We start from the raw sequence: 18020 nt of genomic DNA, 5'->3' as shown, positions 1-18020 counted from the left end.
TAAAGGGAGGAGAAAGAAAATGTGATATGCAAACAGACACAGCACAGTGTATTGTTTTTTCAATTTAATAATGCTAAACTGTGTAACTGCTCTTGATTTTCTATACATTAAAAGTTTTCATGAATGCTAAGAAAGCATAATCTATTTTCATTTAAAGGTGCTTCTAATGCAAACAGGCTCATTGCAAGCAAGATTTATTTTTATATCACCTTTTGTCACTTATTTATTTTAATATCACCATTTGATTGATTGATTAAGTGCCATCAGGTTGGTGTCGACTCTTAGCGACCACATAGATAGATTCTCTCCAGGATGATCTGTCTTAAACATGGCCTTTAAGGTCTCCCAGTGGTGCATTCCTTTGACCATAGGGTGGTTAAAAAATTTCAATAAACACAGAACAGACACAGCTAAAAATTTAAAGAGAGCAGGGACTCTTTGGTGAAAGCCGGAACAAAGAGGGCAGTCAACTTTCCTCCTAAAGGTTGGGAGAGAAGGAGCCATGTGGATCACACCTGCGAGTGAGTTTGACAGCCTGGGGACAGTAACTGAGAAGGTTCTGTCCTGTGTGCTGGACAAATGGACCTCAGCAGGTATTGGTCTGCAGAGCAGAGCCCTCCCAGCTGATCCAGTCAGGTGTGTAGATTAAGCAGGGAGCAGGTGGTCCCTAAGGTAAAGGTAAAGTAAAGTGTGCCATCGAGTCGGTGTCAACTCCTGGTGACCACAGAGTCCTGTGGTTGTCTTTAGTAGAATACAGGAGGGGTTTACCATTTCCTCCTCCCACGCAGTTTGAGATGATGCCTTTCAGCATCTTCCTATATCGCTCTTCTGCGTCACTAGTAGGTCCATAATTAGAATAGATTATACTGAATTTATTCTCTTGTACTTTGGAACACTTGAGTAGAATTTTCATGTCATGAGAGGTTCACTGTTCTGGAACTCCTAACCCTATCCAAATTCATTGCAATCTCAAAAGGCATTTTAAAAAATGATTCTGGGATATGTTTTAAGTGTTTCAGTAGCAACTGGGTGGACTCCAAAATTAAAGTTTTAGAGTTCTCTGCATTACCAATATTAGATGCTTTAGGAATATTATATGATCTGTGCTTTAGATTTAAGCCTGACCTTTCCAACATGTTGAAGACTCACTTCAACTGTTTCTTCCTTCTGTGTCAGACACAATTGCAGGTTTAGTTTTGGATCTCATCTTCTAGGGGCACCTACGCGCCTAACTAGTCAATATATTTGGCATAATGTGACAGAACCAACAGCTGTTTTCATTCATGGGCTGTTTTTAGTTTGTTCTTACATTTCATGGAGCCAAGGGACTAAAAGGAAATTGGAGCATTAAAAACCTGCAAACAAACAGTCAGGAGTTATGTTCTGTTGCACAGGAAGAAAATCTCTTGCTGAACACATCCCATTTGGGCTCTGCAATAGTTCTCAGATTTAATCCAGAGGATATAAGTATTTCCTGGAAGCAAGTTAAATTCAGTGCTATTAGTCAAGCTACAGAACAGGTCTCCATATTCAGAGCACATATGTAGTCCAACCATTATTTTTCTTCATGAGCACAGTGCAGAGCAAATAAACATCTTAGTAGATATTTTTCACATCACATCATATCTACTCTTATTGTTTAATACTTTGCTTGACCTTTTAGAGCACAATACAGCAGTTTTGCATGAATACAGACTAAATCAAGCACAACCCTATACCTTTCACTAAACCTTTCGGAGAGGTGTCTTTATGCTGAATCGGTTTTTAATTTTAACCTACAAGCTGGTTCTGCATCACACCTTTTATGTCCAATGGAGCCAACATTCATTTTTATCACAGGTTGCACTACTAATTTTACCTTTTCCCATCCATCTCTCTGGCCAATTTTTTCTTAGGTTTTCTTTAGTTTCTGAATGTACTTTAGTCTGGACATTTCACTGGTGGTGATGCCACCTTTACAGCCATGTCAGTCTGCCAGAGGAGAATGCATTGGCTGATCAGCAGAACACTCCTAATTTTTGAAGTAATTTATATACACACCTCCATTCTTAACCTACTGAACTCTGTATTCATTAGAAGAGACAAAGAAATAGGGCTGAAACTTCAATAATGCATACCAAAACTACTATAAAACTTTAAGACAAGTTGGGGGAAGTTTGCTAACATTGCAGGAGTGAAGTATTAAAACAAAACCTATAGACCTTGTCCAGATGCCATCATAAGTCTCCAACTCTGGGTAGATTTTTTACAGTTGTAGCAAGAGATATGTTTACAAACTATGTAACAAAAAATCCCCCCCAAATCTCATTTCTGTTTCACTTGCCTATTATTTAAAAACAGACTCTTATAAGAATGATTTGCTGTAACATAGTTATTTCACTTGTTTATGGAAAGGGGTTTTTTTTTAAGGTGTCCTATTTCAAAACAGAAATTCAGACATTAAACAAGCTACTAGCAGCTTCCCAAACAAGAGACCATTGATAATTATAGTTCAAATGCTGTTCTCATTCATCTCAAATCGTGGCTCTATTTTTGCCATCCTTTGTAATGTCTGTGTGCTTAAATGGGCATTTCTCACAAACAAACGCTGCATAGACAGACAAAAATCAACTCCCTTGTTCAGTTTAGGCAATACTCTTACAATTTCCAAAGCAGGCTTAAGCTCCAATGTTAAACTCCTGCTCCTGGATGGCATGAAAAAATTGAAAAAACAATTCATAAATGTACAAGTATAATCAGTTTAGTTTTAATGAGCTATTTACTTCTTAGCAATAATATTTTAATATTTTGCTTTATTCAAGAATCCTTAAGTGTTAATATGGCCAATGCACCAATGAAAATCAGCCCCTTTAATTGCTCCGGTGAGTGAAAACCAGTGGCTAGATGCTTGATCAGAAAGGGATATACACAGACTAAGAATCACTAATACACAAAATTAAGTGAAACAAATGGATGGCAGTTTATTGAAGCACTAGGCACAACAGGTATGTCACATATCAGAGCAATAGCAACAAAACTGAAAATCAAAAGCATACATACAATATAAAAATGAACTTGCAGAACCAATAAAATATGGCAAACAAGACTTTTAAGCAAACCTTAATAAATGAAACATCATGCATGAACAAGGGAGAGAGGAATCTATGATATATTTGAATACATGAAAGTGCCAGACAATATATTTCAGAATAATAATGACAAATGCTAATAAAATATATCTATAGCTGTTGCTATTCCTGTTTGCCTCCCTATACTACCTCCCACCATTACTTAAAAAACTAACATTTCAAGGAAAATCATTATTACCCTAAAAGTCCATCAAGATACTATGATACAGCTTAATGCTTGCTGAAAAAGAATAACTTTCTCACCAGTGGGAAAAAACAATACGGGTTTGAGGGGAAAGAGCACAGAAATTGTTTTTAGAGGGTTATTGACAATAATGCCTGGAAGACAAAGGACAACATTTAGCCTTATCTAAAAGAAAGAATAAAGCAAAAGAACATAGCTATTAAACATGGAAATTAGTTTAGGAAGTAGCATCAGAAAGAGAACTAAATTAGTAATCAGGAGCTTGAGACAGATGAAAAGCTAAAAGGGAATAAAGGGGAAAGCAGCCTGGGTGGTGGCATTTGCCGAAATGTCCCACTGCTAAGGAGCTCCAGTAGGTATCCATGGGAACCTGTCCTGTTATCTAATCTCCCAGCCTTTGCCATCTTGGTTGGAGAAAAAAAACCTCTAACAAAGCAATAAAATCATGAGAAAAGACCCCCAGTTTTGCTATCTTCTAAACTGGACAAAGAGGCATCTGTCAAAGTGGTGATTCTCTTATATTTAGTAGGGGAGCCTATTCATCCCCAGCAGAGCAGTCTTCCAGTGGCCGGTGTCTACTTTGTGCAACTTTCTAGATTGTGAGCTCTTTGCGGGCAAACATATTCTTGGTTTTTCTTTTCTATGTGAACTGCTTTGAGAACTTTCTTGTTGAAAAGGACAACAGTAATAGTAGTTACATGTATAACATATTCTGTATAACAGGTACAGGGATACCCCACGGAGCGGCTGGTGGTCCCCTGCCCTAGGAAAGGGTCATTCAGCAAAAATACTGGAGAAACAGCTCTATCCCATGGCCTTGACATTCTTTAGGGCCATCCATACTTAGTACTTTTTGCATAAGCAGCATCTTTCCCCTGTGTCTAAGGCAAAAACCATGTGTAAGTGAATTAAGTCCGCCTGTCTTTTTGTAGTAACAGTAACACAGGCCCAAAATATGAAGCACGTTAGAGTACAGTATTGTCTCAGATGCTATCTCTTTTCAGGACTACTCTTTTTGGGACAACAAATTGGACAATGGTTAAACAAAGATTTTTAGCCCAGCTTATCATTCTGTATAAAACATTGTCCAGTTTGACCTATGTTCTCTCAATATTATAATAATGTAACAATAATTAGTAACAATAGGTTGTATCCCAACTAGTGGTTGTGTAAAGGAAATTGTGTATACAATCTTGCTGCTCCTTTCTACTGTAGCTCCAATGGCTAGAACGCAGCCCATTCAATTTATGTTCAGTTGGTTTGTGCATTCAGTTTAGAGCAAAGCAATAATCAAAATCTCAGAAGAATCATTTTACCTTCTCACAGCCCAGCAAAAGCTCTTCTAAACAAAGCTTTAACCAACTGTGTGAAGAGAGTTAGCCAGATGTTTCCTAGGTAAGGAGTTCCATAGATAGATGCTACCACTAAGACTCCTTTAATCCAGTGCTCACCGATCTGCTGAGCAGGGTTTTAAGTATAAATATGGTAGAGTCAAGTTAAACATTATACCACGCCTCCTGCCCCCCGCAAAAAAAAAAGACTGGGTGTGCCAACTATACAATGTGCATACTTGATCTAGGGATGTGCACGGAACCGCCACACTGCAGTCCGGCACTGGGGTGCGGGGTAGCTTTAAGAGCGGCGGGAGGGTTTACTTACCCCTCCCACCGCTTTCCCGCTCTGGCGCCGTAAAGTTACGAGTAATTGGGGCGGCAGGATACCTCCCTGCCGCCCCTTCTCCGATGTTGCTCTAAAAAAAACTCCCAGTAGTCCTTTGCGTCTCTGACGTGCGTGCGCGCAAAGGACTACTGGGAGGTTTTTTTAGAGCAACATCGGGGAAGAGGCGGCAGGGAGGTATCCTGCCGCCCCAATTACTCATAACTTTATGGCGCCAGAGCGGGAAAGCGGTGGGAGGGGTAAGTAAACCCTGCCACTGCTCTTAAAGCTACCCCCCACCCCCAAACCGAACCACCCAGGTCCGGACCGGTCTGGAGGCCTTCTCAATGGCCTCCGGACCAGTCCGGGCCCATCCCTAACTTGATCCAGTTTAAATCAAGAGTCCTAGATAAACTTGCATTCATCACTCTATTTCTATCTCGGGCTCTGCCACACACATTTCTGTATTCACAGTAGATATAATGTAAAAAAAAACCAAAAAAACTTTCTGCAAATCCATTTAAATAGCCTATATTTACTACGCAGGCCTATTACATCCCTCCCTGAATAACAAGGACCAATTCCAGGCATGGGATAATACATAACAAATGGAAAAAACATTGGTAACAAAGTTTCATCTTTAAAGGCTAATGCCTGTGAATGAAGTCACTGGGTGGATTCTCGTAATATTCAAAACACACATTATGAGGCCCTTTGCATCTATTAATTCATGAAAATAGCTGAAGTAACAAAATATAAACCTGTAATTTAACATATTATCAGAACTGTGCCAAAAAAAATGCTCAACACCTAGAGGAGGAAGACAAGTGAGAGAACCATTAAAAAAAACAAGTATGACATGTCAGAAGGGTGTGGGGAAATACAACAATCTTTTTATTACCTTCTGGTGGTGGTGGAGGAGGAAATCCTTCTGTGTCCATTCTATTGTGTCTTCTCAAAAATATGGTTTCTTTTAAGACACAATAAATGTCCCTGTAATAAAACATTTAAAAGAACACACATAGGTGAGCATTATTGCAATGCTTTCACAATATTTTATATTGCCACCCAGTATCAGAATATTTGCACTTTGGAGAAAGAGATTTGAAATTAGCAAGAAGAGATGTTTAGAGGCATATTATTTCAAGTTCACAATCGTCATCAATAAGTCTGTCTCCCCCTCATTATAAACCCTAGAAGAGGCCATGTTTTTAGACCTGGACATGCAGAAGATTCTATTGAGGCACCTCGGTATTCCAAAATGCAGGACAATGATATGTAGTCAGGGAATGGGTGTGGTTGGCAAGCTACTTTCTGCATGAGGACAAACCGCATTCTCTGGCTAAATGCTGAAGTGAGACCTGAGAGCTTTGAGTTTAAATCCCAGAACAGAGAGATACTCTACGCATTTGGCTTATTGCCACCATGTTGCAATCAGTTCCTAATCATAAAAAAACCTGAGAATAATAATAATAATCTACTTCAGATTTGTTGACACAAAATGATAAACTACATTGTTTTGCATATTAAAAAGGGACTAAATTGTAACCATGCGGTGTCAGTGGCACTGGCAAATGGGGCTCAATTGTTGGCCGAAGGTACTTCCACCACCTTTACATCAGCACCCAGGTAAGCTCAGCCTGACTCCAGCTGTACATCCCTGTTAACAACTCATCTGGCATGGTCACACTGACCGCCCTGCTTTACCTTTTCCCTACATTCCCTTTCTCTCGTGTTTCGTGCCTTTTAGTTTGCAAGCCCAAGCGCAAAGCCTGTGTTTTATTTTCCATGTGTATAGTATACCCAGCAGCAGCACTGTGTATGAATTTCTGTGAGCGGCACTGGGCTATTTTGGCCTTAAAAGCAGAATTGAAAGCTTAGAAATATTTTATCAAAGTATTTTAAAAGGTCCACACTGATCAAATGGCCCACATCTTCCAACCTGGAAGCCCTAGCAGTATCTGCCTATATGTCAGCATATGTTTCACTTTGTCAGCCACAACTATTCAGCAGTAGCCACCAAGGCATGGAGGAAAGCAATCTGTGTATCTACTGGCTATTGCCTCCAGGTGCTGAGTGAGAGGGATACCATCATTACTGTACTAACAGCTTAACCCCTGCTAACTTGGCAAAGAGGCATCTTTTAATGTGGTGATTCTCTTTATTTAGCAGGGGGAGAGTAACTGGCCCTATCCACCCCCAGTACAGTACGGTGTCTGTCTTGTGTTTCTTTAGAGGTTGTGAGCCCTTGGGGACAGGGATCCATTTTATTTGCTTATTTCTCTGTGTAAACCGCCCTGAGCCATTTTTGGAAGGGTGGTATAGAAATTGAATAAATAAATAATACCCCGCACAGAGCGCTTTGGGGCCGGCTGTTTCCCCCTCCCTCTTCCTCCTGCCCCGGTCTCTACTCTCTTCCCCTTCCCTCCGGCCCGCACTCTCCAGCCCTCTCCTCCCAAGAAGGGCCCCGCTGCCATTTTTTTCTCCCTCCCATCCGCCACGGCTTTCCTCTCCCCCCACTCCGCCATCACTTTTCTCTCGCTCACCGCCTTTCTCTCCCCCCCCACCTGCTGCCTGCCCCACTTTTCTCTCCCCGCCGCCGCTTTTCTTTCCTTTTTTTCTCCGCCCGCCAGCAGGCCATCGCCAGCACTTTCTTGCCCCTCTCCTCCTCACTCCGCCAGAACTCTCGCAGCATGTCGCGAGAGTTCTGCCGCCAAATCTTGGACACACACCAGCTAAGAGAATTAATTATACAGATAATAATAATAGTTCAAGAGCAATTCATGCTGCACCTATCCAGAAGCAAGCTAATGGAATTGTGCAAGGGCCAGTTTGCACTGGCATAGATATTCTTTGCTAATGCCAGCTTCTAGAAGCCTCTGTATGGTTTTGATATGCTTGTGTCTGTATAACTGCATTGCCCTGTACCAGCCTAACCCATCAGCAGTCAGTCTCTCACTACTGACAAGGAGAGAGAAAAAATAACAGCATACACTGCTTGCATGGGATATTGCTAAACTCTGCATGGAGGATGGCTGGGATTAGTCTGTGCTGGTGGTGAGAAAGCTTTCTGCACATGCTCAGGTGCTCTTAATACTACTTCATAAGATCTAGTCAGGTCTGAAATGATGCAGGTGAGCATCATTTCAGATTAAGCCACAATGGTGAGCAAAGTGATATTATAAGATGAGCACAGTGAAAATAAGAACTCACACTACCCATGTGGAAGACACTAGTGCATTGTGTTTCTTCCCTTGTAACAGAACTGCTTGTAACCACAGCAACCAAGCCACATTGTTTTCCTTTTGCCTTGGAAAATGTTTCCATTCCCCCCCCCCTTTTTGCTAGCAGAAGTGCACACTCAGGAACAAGTAGAATGGTTCTGTTTAATCACAGAATTGTCCTATATTCCAGATTAAAAGAATCCTCTGAGCTATAAGAAAAGGGTAGGTTAAAGCAGAAATGAAACTATAAATCAAGGCCCTGCACTTCTGCCTTGGAACCCGCTTGTTCTGCATTTCTATGCTCTTTTGCAATAGAATCCTTTAGGCACTGCAGCTCAATGCCCAAGAGTTTTCAATTATACAAAGATGACTGGGCACATCTCCAATACTTCTCCCAAAATTCCTTATTGGGAGGAGACTACAGCAGACAAGATTTCTTCTATACAATATTAACAAAACTTCTGGTTATGCGGCTAGAACCTTGTACTGACTTCAATACAGGCCACTGCATTCTAACAATATAAAATGCGAACACTGCATATAGAACCTGAGAGTCAAAAGCAGCAATACTACATGGTTTCAACCACCAACCAACAGAAGGCCGCTTCCATGCATTTATACAATCATGTTTCTCTCTCACATACACACACTCACTTACACACGCATGTTAGTTTTGATATATGTGGATTTTAGGGACCACATCAAATTGCATTTTCCTAGCACAAGTACGTGTGGCAACATGGATTCCCGTGTGTATTCTTCACACAAAACAATACATATTTTCCTACTTGGAAGCAACAGTCACATGAGGAAAATCTTCACATATGATACAATCCATTCTCATACAACAGTAAAATTTAGTTGTGGGATCTGGGATATTAAGAGCAAGTATGTTTTGCATTTGAGCCACAGTCTACTTTAAATTGCAGATTTCTCAGTACTTCTCTTGGGACAACATAGGTTGTCTGAAAATGTACAAACTAGGGGTATGCAAAATGTTTTGTTGTCCAAATGTTTCAACTCGAAATGGGCCATTTCATGCTCAAAACAAAAACCCCTTGAAATAAAAGGCCTGTTTTGAGCTCAGAACAAAACCCCGTTTCGAGCACCATTTGGGGGGCCTGTTTTTCCCTTGCCAATTGGTTTTTTGGCACTGGCTTCCAACTAGCTTGCAATCTCCTTGCTTGGCTTATCATACAAATTAAGTGTTATCATGGGCAACTGTGATTTCATGAGAGAGGGGGGCACAAAATGAGGGAGTTTCAAAATGTATTCAAAGAGACTGGGAGGCAGAGAGAGCACTTATATACTGTGCCACTCTTGAAGAGGATACATCAGGAGCGGAGGAAGGAATCAAGGAAGGCTTGATTTCGTGTGTTTTTCAGCACCAAGTATAATATGCTGTTTTATTGCTGCTGTAACTATCTGGTTTTGCTTGATCTCAGATTGACAAAGGTAGAACTTGAGTGCCCTTGAGTTGTGGTTTTGTTTGTTTGTGAGATAGTGTTGAGGAAAGAAATGGAGTGGCAAGTGTGTGTGTGAGAAATATTTCTTGGTGATTGCTGTGATGAGCTCCACGTCTGGCCTTGAAACTAACTTGTGCTTCACTTAATGCTCTGATCTGCTCTTCAATCTGCACTGCAAGTTGTACTCAGTCAAAATGTGGATGTAGTTACTCTAGTTGAGCTTCTGGCTATTCTTGCTGCTAACAGTGCTGCTGTGGCAGCTGTTGCAATACTATGGAGTAAGGAGTCATAGTTGTGTGTGAGAGAACAACTTATGCCAATGATGTTACTGTAGCATAGTCACTGTAATTGGCAATGGATTCTGGACCAGCAATTCTTTTTTGGCCATTTTTGGACTGTGTTTCAAATGTGTGTTAGGACAGATAGATTCATTTTTACTGTGTGTTTCTACAGTGTTTTTCAAAGCACTGTTGCAAAATGAATTGCAATGCAAAACTTATGTGTACACTCTGGCTGAATTCAGACATAACACAAAACTGGAGTTAAATGGGGCAGAGGTTGGAATTCCATTACATCAAAATTCTTGAAACTGTGGTTTTTAGCCAAAAATGACCTCCAAACTCAAATTGAAGTTTGCCTCCCCAAACTCCAGTTTGAACCTTCGGTTTGCACAAAAGGTCCACCTCCAAGACCTCCAGTTGGGCTGGTGATGCATTACACCTGAAACCACAGTTATGGAGGTTTCATGCTGATTTTCAAGCTGCAATCAGAGATGTAAGTTTTGGGTGGGATAGAAATATGTCAAATAAAATAAATATGGTGGTGCAGCCCTGCCTGGAAACACAGCCACTCCATGTCTGCAGTGATTCTCGCTGGCCACCTCTCCAAGCAGCAGACCCATCCTTCCTGTCACTTATCCCACTATGGAGTTGCCCGGCAACAGGTGTAGAAGAATGGCAGTTCAGTCCCCAAACGGCAGAGCAAAACCAGTTTGGTGAGAAAGCTGCAAAGCAAGAGGTCTTGAGACAGTTCTTTAGTATTGAAGAACTACAAGATGTATTTAAAGAAAAGGTTACAAACAAATGTGAAAAAGCTCTTCAGAGGGTGGGTGGCATCAATGTCTGAAGAAGCGCCAAGGGCACTTCCATGCCAAGGGTGAGCAGATGGCTCCAACAATGTACAATCGTGCTCGGCATGCACCCTTCCAGATCGTGGCCTATCATGGCTGATCCACCGACATGCTGACACTTTGCCCACAATCTGACTGTGGAGCTTGCTGGGATTGACCTCAGTGGCTGAGGAGCAGGGGGGGGCTCCCCTCTCCTGGAATGTCTGCAGTGTGATTTAAAGTTTCAAATTGAAACCGTGGGTTCTCCAAACTCCGGTTCCGTGCTAAGTCTCAATTTGCGCTCAGCGAGTGCAGCTTGTTCTGGACACAGGGAACAATGGCAAAACTTGAAACACCCCATTGTTACCCTTGGTAGCTTCTAGGGACACCAAAGTGTGGTAGGGCATGATGGGTGCTACCTACCACCTAACCCACATGTGTGGGTCGTGATGGGAGTTTTAGTTAAAAATTTAATTCATTCATTCGATTTCATTCATTCATTAATTCGATTTCTATACTACCCTTCCAGAAATGGCTCAGGGTGGTTTACACAGAGAAATAATAAATAAATATGATGGCTCCCTGCCCCCAAAGGGCTCAAGAAACATAAGACAGACACCAGCAACAGTCACTGGAGGTACTGTGCTGGGGGTGGATAGGGCCAGTTACTTTAATAAAGTACCTGCTTACCCATTTCTATTGTGGTTTGGGTGGTAGGTAGAACACATGTCCTTCCACACAACCCACTTTGGTGTCCTAGGAGCTACCCATAGGGAACAATGGGGTGTTCTTTCCCCATTGTTCTTTATAGCCGAAACACTTGAAATATTTCAAGCTTTGTTTTGTTAAAACAACTGGTTCAACCACTATTTCACCAAAACATTTTGGCCATCTGTGTTTTGTTTCAAACACCAAACAAAAATGCAAAATCTGTTTTGTGCTGGTCCCTAGTACAAATTAAATCTCTTTCCTATGGGACACAGGCAGCTAAAAATTCATGGTAGAGGTTTTTTACTCACATCTCCAGAGTCAAACACACTGCCAAGAAAATAAAGGACCACTTGTTCTGTGGGCAAGGATGTTCAGAGGAACATTTGTACATCACGCAAATAATGTTTAAAGGTCTTTCTTCAGAATCAAGCAAACTGTGTTCCAGAAACATTTAAAATTTTGATATACTTCCACAGGCCTTGATGGTCCAAAAATATGAACACAGAGTGTGGGGAGAACTGCCTCATTGGAGGGAGTGACGAACCTTGCAGCTTTTGTTCCCCAAGTCTTGTGCATTCCGTTTTAAAAAAGGTGTCAGTTAATATTTGTCTTTTCAAAAAGTACATAAAATGGCAGGGCGGGGCAGGGTGTGTGGGTGTGTTCACACCCACCTTGATTCTTTGTTGATATCTTCCGGTTGATCTGCATGTACAGATCAACATACAATTTTACTGCAGGCGGAAGACAATAGTTTTTCCCATGGAAGAGAAAATTCCTACCCAAAGAAAACAGCCATGTTATGAAGAAAGGCTTTAGTTTAGTTTTACGCAGTGACCAACACAGCATGGATGCTGGGAAAACTCACCTATGCTGCAAAGAGCTTCCCCACTACCAGAATGTGCATGGTGGAGGAGTGCAGAGGCGCTCTTACCCCTGGACTTCAGGGTCAAAGTTCAGGACCTCCAAGTTCAGGACCTGGGGGCCCCCCCAATTCTCTTTAGTCTGTCTGGGTGGTGTGGTCTGTGCCCTCAAGAACCTGCATGTTAAAAATGATGCTTAACTTGCCCGGGGGGGGGGAGCGCTTCCAAAGGCCTTTAGATCCAGGCTCCAAAATTACCTAGGTGCACCTCAGGAGGAGTGATTTTAGCTGATCTTTCCTGCGTCCAGAAATGCCTCTGCCTTCTGAAAATATGTCCCTGCATGTTGTGCAACTCTCAGGGATGCATTTGCAGAAGAAAACGAACACTTCCAGGGAAGATAAGTGAAAATCACTCCCCCACACATGTGTGTCTATGCCTTCTGGTAGTGGAGAAGCTCTCTGGCTGTGTTAGGCGCAGCCTCCCACTGCTTTCTCTCTTCTTTAATCAGGATGTCAGCCAATGCCAGGAGTTTCTCTGTCACCTCTAAACAGATATAATTCTTCAGTGGATGTGGGCTGTATGACCAAAGTTTTGGATTAAAGCCCTCTGTTGACTTGCAAATCACAGAGGCGTATCTAGGAAAAATAGCACCTAGGGCAAGCACTGAAATTGCGCCCCTTGTCCAAACATCTGACACCCATCTTTCAGATAACTTTACCATAATATCAGCTGAAAAATATAAGTCAAGCTCATTAATCTTTTAAAATTTCAAAAACTATTTAGCAGTAGACATAGCCAGACCAAAAAATGCTGGAAAACTACAAATTTCAGTATGCTGGGGCCCATGAAATACCCAAATACTATGTGGAGGTGTACTTGGAAAAGTTCTGTTTACTAAACAGAAGTGCCTGTCTAATTCTCTACTATGCATCTACTAGCATCACTATTACATAAGTTTTAAAAATAAATGGAGAATTTGACCTTTCCCAGATACTCTGAAAATAATTAAAGGATATGCAGAGTAAACTGTGTCACTGCTTGGAATATATTCTAGTCTTTCAGAAAGACAGTTAAAACTCCAGTGGGCCTTAATACTAAGGATTTCACACTGATTCAAAGACAAACTCACCATTAATAACCATATTTTTAAGACACCACATTTAACTCACTTAACATAAGAAGCAAAGTAAGAGCAAATGAATACAATCCTAGCTCATAAGCTTCAGCTCAGTATTCACAAGCCCTGATTCTCTGTACATAGTGCCAAACTGAATATGAGTACAGTGACTTATATTATATTAAATTATTATTTTTTACCTGTAGACCCTTTGGGGTGCTTCCTATAGGCTGTGGGGGGGGGGGCGTCTGCAAAGGTTACCCCTCCCACTACTGGCCTCTAGGGCCTCGCAGAGACCATTTGAACATGTGCAGTGGCCATTTTTAAAAATAATTGTGGTTTTTTTAATGGCCGCTGAAAACAAAATGGCCACCACGCATGCTCAAATGGCCTCTGCAAGGCCTGGCATAGCCTAGAGCCTCACAGAGGCCATTTGAGCATGTGCAGTGGCCATTTTGTTTTTGGTGGCCATTTTTTTTAAAAAAATTAATTTTAAGAATTTGCGCCCCCCATCAAATGGTGCCCAGGGCACGTGCCCTGCCTGCCCTACCCTAGATACGCCCCTGGCAAATCAACATGGTTTAATTGCTATGGCAACCAATTACTATGTAAGAGCCAGCGTGGTGTAGTGGTTAGAGTGCTGGACTAGGACTGGGGAGACCCAAGTTCAAATCCCCATTCAGCCATGATACCTGCTGGGTGACTCTGGGCCAGTCACTTCTCTCTCCGCCTAACCTACTTCACAGGGTTGTTGTGAGGAGAAAATTAAGTATGTAGTACACCGCTCCTTGGAGGAAGAGGAGGATATAAATGCAAAATAATAATAATAATGTATGCTTGTTAAGGAAATATATGAATTTAACAATAAGTAATTTGATTTAAACCAATTATATTATTATTATTAATTCAATTTCTATACCGCCATTCCAAAAATGGCTCAGGGTGGTTTACACAGAGAAATAATAAATAAATAAGATGGCTCCCTGTCCCCAAAGGGCTCACATTCTAAAAAAAACAACCACGATAGACACCAGTAACAGTCACTAGAAGTACTGTGCTGGGGGTGGACAGGCCCAGTTACTCTCCCCCTGCTAAATAAAGAGAATCACCACAGTAAAAGCTGCCTCTTTACCCAGTTAGCAGGGCATCTTAATCGTTCTAATGAAGCACTGATGGCGTTGTGCTTTCGTTCAGGAGCACCAGTACTTCTAAGTAGCATGACAGACATGTAGGTGTACCACTTGATTGATAAAACATCCCTGAATGTCAAGTAACATGTCTCCATCTTAGTAGCACTTCCAGAGTTCAGGCAAGAGATTATCACTGATAACACCATGTCTGTAGCATGCCCTTGCCTGCCTTCAGGGAAGCATCAGACTTATCTGTTAGGAGAAGTATTACAATCTTACCTGTTCACTGGGGCTTTTAATAGTTCTTAGTTTCATAATAATAGCTCACTGCTGCCTTTATCAGTGTTAAATGTTTTGTTACTTCTGCTTTTAAGTTTCAGAACTTCATTTATTGTTGCTGCTGCTTTTATCATCAATATCGGTTTATTAATAGCACTGAGTATTATTTTAGCAGAAAGGTAGATGGTAATTAATAATGTAATCTCCCAATAGTGAAATCTGTACACATTAAAAAAAATAGCAACAAGCCAATCATATTTCTGCAAAAAAAGCAAAACAAAAAACCCAAATATCCTACAGAGGATATGATCTGAGCTCCTTTAACCTGTGGAAGACAAGATGACTACACATATCAAAGACTACTGGAGTACAAACCTATAATTCTATACTTTTAAATAATCTTATCTGCTTCTCAGTATGTAAATTATGGATGTTTCTAATGTAATATTGTGGCTCTTTATATTTTCTTGGGGTTTTCTCTTCATTTATTACAAACATTCAAGAAAAAATGAAAAGTGTTCAGCATGTCTGGAAAATACTTCCACTCTTTATCCTGCCATATAATATATTCCTATTAAAATTAGGGTACACAAAGCAGGTCAAATTCTTAACCTTGAAAGTTACCATAAGATATTCAGAGGTTTGTCTCAAGAAGCAGAAGCTTTGTACAATATAACAAACTAACTGAAACAGACTTTCTAAACATAGGACTTCTATTCATCACTACATAAGTAGAAGAATGTTGCTTGTGTCAGTTAACTACTTACCCACACACACACACGACATTCAGCTTTAGCAGTCTATCAGAATAGCTAATGCCTGAGTATGAATTATGGCTGTAACATACTGTTTCCTAAAGCACTTGAACCGATGCTTTCGAGTCTAAAATATGAATCCAACTTGCAGCCACAGAATTGTCTGCACATTCCAGTTCAGTGCCAGTCACATTTGTCAGTTCTGACATGGCAAGTATTTCTACAGACCCTCAGGAACACTTAAGGCACATTGTGGTCAGTTTCACACAAGGCTGAAGTCAGCTTTGTTATAAAACAGCTCTTAATTCAAATGCAAAACCTGAATTAGCCAGTACTATATTTGAGGTTTTCCCTTCAAGCATACATGGGGGGATGCAAGTAGTTTAGACTCAAAACCTATTTCTTTGTGTCACATATGAAAACAACTCGACAGGCTTTCATTGAGCAGTATCCCAGGAGCCTAAAAGTGTTTATTAAATCGACAATATTGTATGACTGCACATTGCTGTTTATTGAGGGGGGAGGAGTTTTCCCCACTGGTTTATTTCCATTGTCTTATCCTGCATGGCATGGAAATGACGAACATATAATTCATCATTTCTAGGTGTGGCCACTCTGATTGAAGCTGTTCCTGAAGATTTCTCCCCCCACAATATCAAACTATTAATATCTCCAAGATTGCTTTCAACAGTGACCTAGAGAATACCTTGATTACCTTGATACTCCAGGCTTGTCCTGCCACCCTACATAGATCTTTCAAATGGTGAAGAAAGGGTTGAACCCTACCCTGTCAATGGTTGGTTTCCCTACTGCTCTGGAGTTGCTTTTTTCTCCCCACATCATATAACTGGGTGAGCATTTGAACAAGCTTGGTAAATGGGGTGGGGGTGGGGATGAGGTAGAGAGGAGATTCCAGAAAAAACTGGGATCAGTTTTGACAATACACAGTCCCTAGCTCATGCAATTATGAAGAGGACATACTGAAAGCATACCCATCATGACATGCTCAGTTAATAGCCAATATCCTCCCGGGACACCCCTTTATTTTGTGGGGGTGCTGTTCATCTAAATGGATCCTATAAACAGGCATCTTCTGGAGCACCTGTGAACAAGAACCTGGCCCATAGAAAAATATGAGACAGCGGTGATAGGCACACAGATGAAGTACAGGAGGAAAATACATACTTGTAAACAGATGGCAAGTCACGAGGCACAGCGGGGAAAGGCTTGACTAACAAGCAGAAGGTTGCCGGTTCCAGTCCCCGCTGGTACTATATCGGGCAGCAGCGATATAGGAAGATGCTGAAAGGCATCATCTCATACTGCGTAGGAGGAGGCAATAGTAAACCCCTCCTGTATTCTACCAAAGAAAACCACAGGGCTCTGTGGGTGCCAGGAGTCAAAACCAACTTGACAGCACACTTTACCTTTAAACAGATGGCTTTTAACACCTCCTTCATGTTAAAAGTTTATCATGCTTTATAACTACACAGAGCGCTGCATAATCTGTACTTGAATAGTATGTGCTTAGGTTTGCAAGCATACATGAAGCTAAGAAAAAAGGAAGCAGACGTTCAGTATTTGAACCCTTCATTGGTTGCAGACATCCTACATAAAGTTGTTTAATTTTTCTGTTGGGGCTAGCAATCTTTGCCCAAAAGACAGCACCTGTTGCTTGCACAGCCTCAGAAGAGCAAGTGCACATCCTTTCTGCTGCCTGTGGCATGCTGAAATATAGTAAGAGACCTGATTATAGGTTGTTAGTGAGTGAAAGGCCTTGCTTTTGGACATGACATTGGGCTAGATGACCTTCTGATCCCTTCTAGCTGCATGATTCCAAAAAAGGGCTACTTCTATCCAGGTCAGCCCACTGAAGAATTGGGTTAAGTATATCTTGCTTGATGGTTCTCTTCAAGTAATAGGCCTAACAACCATACTTTGCCAGATTTATAAATGTGCATGTACACGAGACAACATCCAGGCCTGCAGAAATCCACTATTCTGTGACAAGTGAAAAATGATGCCTGATGAGTGAAAAAAGGGTCCTGGTGAGCAATGTACCAACACAGCTTGATGAATAAAATGTTTTGTCTGGCTGATAAACTGAGCAAACATTCCTTCACCCTTCACAATATCAATGGTAAATCCAATCCAGAGAAGATCACAAACCTCTAGACCAGGTATTCTCAACATTGAAGTCCAATAACATCTGGGGACCCAACGTTGAGAATCCCTGCTCTAGTCAATGCCAGCATCAGGTTGCGGGGCGGAGGGGGCGGTGACTGGAATGGTCCCTGCACTGGTTGTGTGGAACCCGCACACTCTCCCTGCACTGCTCTCATCCTTCCCATTGGCAAATGGGATAGTACAGCGGCAATGGCACTCCACACCTCTCCTTGGGT

General features: G+C 41.4%; 1 protein-coding gene across 9 annotated transcripts in view; it reads right to left on the bottom strand.

The window, feature by feature from the left end:
* The window catches only part of ARHGEF10 (Rho guanine nucleotide exchange factor 10), a 141229-nt gene that overhangs the window by 117639 nt on the left and 5570 nt on the right, over positions 1 to 18020 (bottom strand). For 8 of the 9 annotated variants that reach the window (XM_053286169.1, XM_053286170.1, XM_053286172.1 and 5 more), the window contains exon 2: positions 5870 to 5961. The exons of the other annotated variant lie outside the window; for it this stretch is intronic. In XM_053286169.1, coding sequence (XP_053142144.1) covers positions 5870 to 5961 — 92 coding nt within the window. The remainder of the gene's footprint in view (positions 1 to 5869; positions 5962 to 18020) is intronic. 9 annotated transcript variants of the gene reach the window in all.

This window comes from Hemicordylus capensis, chromosome 1 (genome assembly GCF_027244095.1).
Source record: "Hemicordylus capensis ecotype Gifberg chromosome 1, rHemCap1.1.pri, whole genome shotgun sequence".
In the NCBI taxonomy this organism is placed as follows: Eukaryota; Metazoa; Chordata; class Lepidosauria; order Squamata; family Cordylidae; genus Hemicordylus; species Hemicordylus capensis.
Note: the sequence above shows the minus strand (reverse complement) of the source record. Positions and strands in the feature narration are given on the sequence as shown.